This window comes from Exserohilum turcica, assembly GCF_000359705.1.
Source record: "Exserohilum turcica Et28A unplaced genomic scaffold SETTUscaffold_2, whole genome shotgun sequence".
NCBI lineage: Eukaryota > Fungi > Ascomycota > Dothideomycetes > Pleosporales > Pleosporaceae > Exserohilum > Exserohilum turcicum.
Window position 1 is genome coordinate 984,020 of NW_007360025.1, and position 5,437 is coordinate 989,456.

Consider the following 5,437-nt stretch of genomic DNA (forward strand, 5'->3'; position numbering starts at 1 on the left):
GGTCTGTAATAGACAAAATGAAGTCGAAACGCCGAGACAGTCTTCGCCTACTGTGGCACCAAATCCAAACGCTGATACAGAGACTGGTTACCTCTGTAGAAGCACCAAGTCGAAAACGCCAAGACAGCTGCTACTCGCTGGGCACTAAGTCGAAACGAGAGAGTTACTCACTAAAACTTGAGATGAAGACTCATTAAAAATGAACGAGAGAGTTACTCATTAAAACTACCTAAGTCGAAACTTTTTCTTTTTATCCCTAAAAGAGCCCGCTAGAGGATTGCTTTGCTTTCTAACATCTCTTTCTGTTATCAAAATGCTCTTTAGCACTAGGCGTCTAGTAAGCGATAGCTATCGCTTACCTAGACAAAGGCCGAAGCACCACAGACACACTTCAAGCACAAACTCGTATTTGTAAATAAATCTAGTTAGAACGGCCTCGGCCAAAGTCTTACATAGCCTCGAGCTCACTAGACTCTAATGGAACAATAATAATAATAATAATAATAGGAAAACTGCTTGTCCACCCTAGCAGTTACTATAGCTCTGCACTGGCTCTATGATAGACCTGTTTGCAAACCTATATCGCTCTTTTCGACCAAAAGTATGTTGCCAAACCGCTCTTTTTGCAAAGATTACAAGCAACCTACTTTGCGTGCATCGTGGTGGCTCTCTGCTGCAACACGAATGAGCTTGTTACATGTAACTAGTGTGCCCTTGCGCAAGGTGCACGGATTCGTAACTTGTAAGTACGCCGAACACCAGAACACTGCAACACACCCTGGCTTCAACGCGTCTTAACTCAACCAACATGACTACTGTCAGCAAAGCGTTAGCATCAATTGGATCGCGGGAGTTTGGAGATGAAATTGATTCCGAACAATGGAGTGCGAAAGACTATCCTGGTCAAATGCCGCAGCCCTAGCGCCCTCTACCAACGATCAGTCTCGATTGTTCTGTACAGAAATAATGAGGGAACGCTCCGCCTTGAGAGTCCAGCGTTTCTTCCGACATTACATACTCGACTGACTACTGCATTTAAATTTACGACAGCACTGACATATTCATATCTCAAGACCCTCGTTTATTTAGCGTCGCATGGGATCCGTTATCAGAGCCAAGTCAAGAATTTGCACTCCACGCCCCACCATCTCCCGCTTCCTGAGAATGCATTATGAAACTAGTTCTCTCGACTATAACACAGCTACATCTTAGCCTGCATTAGAAGCACTTCGACTCACTGCTTTGGACATGAGTATCGGACAGACAGAGTATTATAGTAAGCCAGCACGACAATTGCCAATTTCGGATTGTAGCATATCATGTTGACTGATGGATATCAAGCTGCTGCACTTGCAGCATCTTACGCCTAAAATTCCCCTCATAAATACACCTTGTCGTTCATCTAAAGGTAGCACCATTGCCCTTCGCACTCTAGCATATGATGTATACAATCTTAAACTCTGCTCGCTACGAACTCTAAGTAGACTGCCAACATTGTACGCTAACCTAGATCATTAATAGTTTCAGCCATTTAACTAACAAGTCGGATTTTAGGCGACTTACTGCATAAATATAGATCAGTGATTGTGTCCTAGTTGCATTTGCGGGAATCGCAGTCGCCTAGCGAGCCACACTAACCTAGGTAAGCGACGGCTGTTAGCAACTCAACTCTATCCCGTATAAGCTTGACTGTAAAAAGCATGCGTACTTCCTTTCGCACTATAACACTGTTCCTCAACTCCTACAGCGAGAGCCAAGGCAATGGCAATAAGTCTAGTGACAATCTCCATAGTAATAGGGTTCTGATGAAAGTGTTATTTGTATAGGAGAAAGTAAAGGCTGTGTTATAGTCCTAGGGATCACTTGTCGATCCTCTACTATACAGGTCTTTGCTGTATATTTCGAATCTTTTTGGCGCGGTAAATGGTCCACAACTAACTTGACTATAATTTGCAGTTCGAGCTGCAGTGAGTATTATTATTATTATTATTATTATTATTATTATTCTAGTTTAACGTCCTTTTTCAGCCCGAAGGGCTATATAAGACGTGTAGAGTTTTTAGGCCTACAAGTATCTAAGTAGGTTGTTTCTAGCTACGATATTTAGGAGGGGTTTTAACTAGATGAAGGTGAGGCTCGTAGCCTATTGGTTGGTAGGTAGGGGGTGGGATAGGGTGGGGGAGGTGTATGGAGCAGTGAGTATTAGAAATGCTAGTAATTCTAGCTATCTTGTCGATCTATAATTAGAAGTGATACCCCTCGTCCTTCGCGATAAAACGGAAAATCGTAATTCTAGCCATCAATCTTTCGTATATACCAGCACTTTCTACTCTATTGACACTTCTTACTACATATGCTATACTTACGTTACAATGGTAGTCTCACATAATTCAACGAATATGAGCTTTCCTAATAAGGTAATGTACTCTCAATTCATTCCATATAATCGCTACATATGAATACCGCTATCAACAAAAATTGTTTGTCCTGTCATGTAGGAGGAGTCATCACTCAGAAGAAAGGCAATGACGCTTGCTAATTCAGAAGCTTTTCCAACACGCCTGAGCGCTGATACGTTCTCCCCTCGAGTTATAGGAGTGCCATTCTTCACATTGGCTGCCATGGAATTGTACAACATGGGTGTCTCAGTGGGTCCCCTGTGACAAATCAGTGACCTTGCAGAATAGAAATATGCGCACATGACCGAGGGACGTGTACGGAGCAACTGCATTCACTCTGATGCCTCTAGAACCCATATCCTTTGCTGCACATCTTGTGAGTCCAATAACGCCATTTTTGCTGGCGCTATATGCTGAACCTTTGGCAGCCCCTTCAACACCTGCTCGTGATGCCACGCTCACGATTGCACCGCCATCTTTTATTGATCGAAGCTCAGCACGCTGGCAGTGCCTGCAAAATAGGTTAACCGCCCGTTTCCGAAATTCTTATGAGAAATATAGACAACATCAAGCTGGTGAGATTGACACCGAGAACGAATTCCCAGTCGTCCTCACTAATTTCGTCCGCTGCCTTGATTGCAAGGTCTTTTCCCGCAACTCCAGCGACATTCGCAGCCCTATCAATTCTTCCGAAATGTGAAACAGTCTGCTCAATTCATGAGTCTACCTGTTTGCTATCACGGACGTCCAATTTGAGCGTTAAAACCTCACCACCACCAGACTTTATCGCTGCCGCAGCTTCGGTCAAGAGGTCTTGCTGAACATCTACTATGGAAACCTTTGCTCCTCGTGAACACAAGAGCTTTGCTGTCTCGATTCCTATACCAGAAGCGCCTCCGGTGATTGCGATAGCCTTTCCGTGAAAAGAAGACATGTTAGCTAGTGGGCTGGTGGACGACGGGTTACTGAATGTACGTGTGGGAGAGTCATATATAGCTGCGGGGCAAATTGTGGGTCTCTAAATGACTCTTGACTTCTTCAACACGGTGCTGACGTATATTACATTGAGTTCGGCCGAGCTATTCGTATAGAGTGCCCCTGCTGACCATATTTAAATGTCGTGCTCAGCCTCCATTAGCATATTTGTGACGTTGCTAGAGACAACACACTAAAAGCATGAGCATACACAAGTCAGTAAGTGGCTGACCCAACCTCTCTTTGAAGTGCCAAGGTCCTGATAGTTCCTGCATATCATCTGAGTATCTGAGTATCGGATGATCGGATGGTCGGAGATCGCAAAACATACATACACATATGTACAGTAGAGCAGGTGTAAGTTCTGTAAAACTTCTGGCCTGCGCTGGTGAAGATTAGAGTCACATTAGCTATCTTAGTTATCTCTTCTACTGTTGTGATTAGAGGAATAGAAAACCAACAATCTCAATTAGCTGTATAGCAGCGCTGAGCGAAGAATTGAGTGGTAAGAATACCCCCTTGCTAGTCTCGGCGTTACAAAACTTACCCTTGTTTTTCTCTATATTAGGCAGATAATTTTAGCCACTTGCGCAGAGCTTGGCATAAAAGCAACAAGTATTGAAACACTAAGGGTCACCAAAGCCCACCGTCCATGAGGTATACCCTTTCCTCAACATAGACTCCCAGCTCAGTGCCATCAACTAGACATACTAAATCCACTTCCTTTGTAGCCATATATCTTTGCTTTATCATAAGCAATGTAACAACAGAAAAAGGAGGATTTTCTTCATCATTCATTTACATCCTTTGAGGTAACTTTATATTTCGGAATAACCGGAACGAAGAACAATAGTGAATAGCGTGGATTTGTACATGATATAGAACAGCAGTGAGGTACTATACCCTGTACCTTGTACACAATGAGTACTAATGAAACATAATCAATGTCTGGGAAGACTTACGAATGGCGTAGATATTATGTAATAGTCCTGATATGTGGAGACGCGGTTTTCTTGGTTGAGTTTCATCATCCGCGCGATCAACAGAAATTAGAATACACTGCTAAGTACCTCTTCAATCTATGAAACCGATACGTAGTAATAGGAACTTGTCAAACTAGTCGATTTGAAATTGATAAGTAATATCCCGCCTCAAGTCCGGTTCAAAACTTGGATAAAAAACAAAAGGGTAACGTATGTGGCAAGCGAGCGCCGCAGGTAAGCGAGCGCCGCACCCCACCAAACCTGCGCACCTCTCCTATCTCAACGAACAATGGCTCAACGTAGCGCTACTTAATTAGCTTTAAATAAAGCAGATATTTAGCTTGCTATTTCTTCTATTAATCTCTATTAAACACAAAGTAATCGTCGCGCTGCTGCTGTCTATAACGTGTCTAAACGAACAATCCGCCGCCGACGCGCTGGTATACCTGCTCGACGCGATTGCTAGCCTAACTTAAAGAAGCTCACTAAGCTAGAAGAGGAGGTGATAGTTGATCATATACTTGATCTAGATCTACGTGGATTTGCGCCCACGTATGCTGCTGTGCGCGATATGGCTGATAAGCTGCTGGCTGCGCGCGGCGCTGGCCAGGTTGGGCAGAAGTGGCCAGCCAACTTTGTCAAGCGTACAGACAGTCTTACGACGCGTTTCAATCGAGCGTACGATAGGCAGAGAGCTCTATGTGAAGATCCAGTCCTAATCAAGAGCTGGTTTGAGCTTGTAGAGCAGACAAAGGCTAAGTACGGCATCTATGACAAGGACGTCTACAACTTCGACGAAGCTGGCTTTATAATAGGCAAGATCACGACTTAGCTAGTCGTAACAGCATTAGAGAGGAGGGGCCGACCAAAGGCAGTTGAGCCAGGCAATCGTGGGTGGGTAACGCTGATCGCAGCGATTAACGCAGCTGGCTGGGCAGTTCCGCCATTCCTCATCTTTGCTGGCAAATATCATCTATCCGCCTGGTACGAAGCAGAGATCCCACGCGACTGGGCGATCGCAGTCAGCGACAACGGCTGGACGAATAACGAGCTAGGTGTTGCCTGGCTAAAGCACTTTGA

General features: G+C 44.3%; 1 protein-coding gene across 1 annotated transcript; it reads right to left on the reverse strand.

Moving 5' to 3' along the window:
• Positions 1-2,449: 2,449 nt before the first annotated feature.
• On the reverse strand, positions 2,450-3,333 carry SETTUDRAFT_153540 (uncharacterized protein; the record flags this gene model as incomplete). The annotated part of the gene is made up of 4 exons (XM_008027169.1): positions 2,450-2,657; positions 2,719-2,910; positions 2,966-3,105; positions 3,127-3,333. 4 exons carry the CDS (start codon positions 3,331-3,333, stop codon positions 2,450-2,452), a joined length of 747 nt encoding a protein of 248 aa, XP_008025360.1.
• Between the last annotated feature and the right edge of the window lie 2,104 nt (positions 3,334-5,437).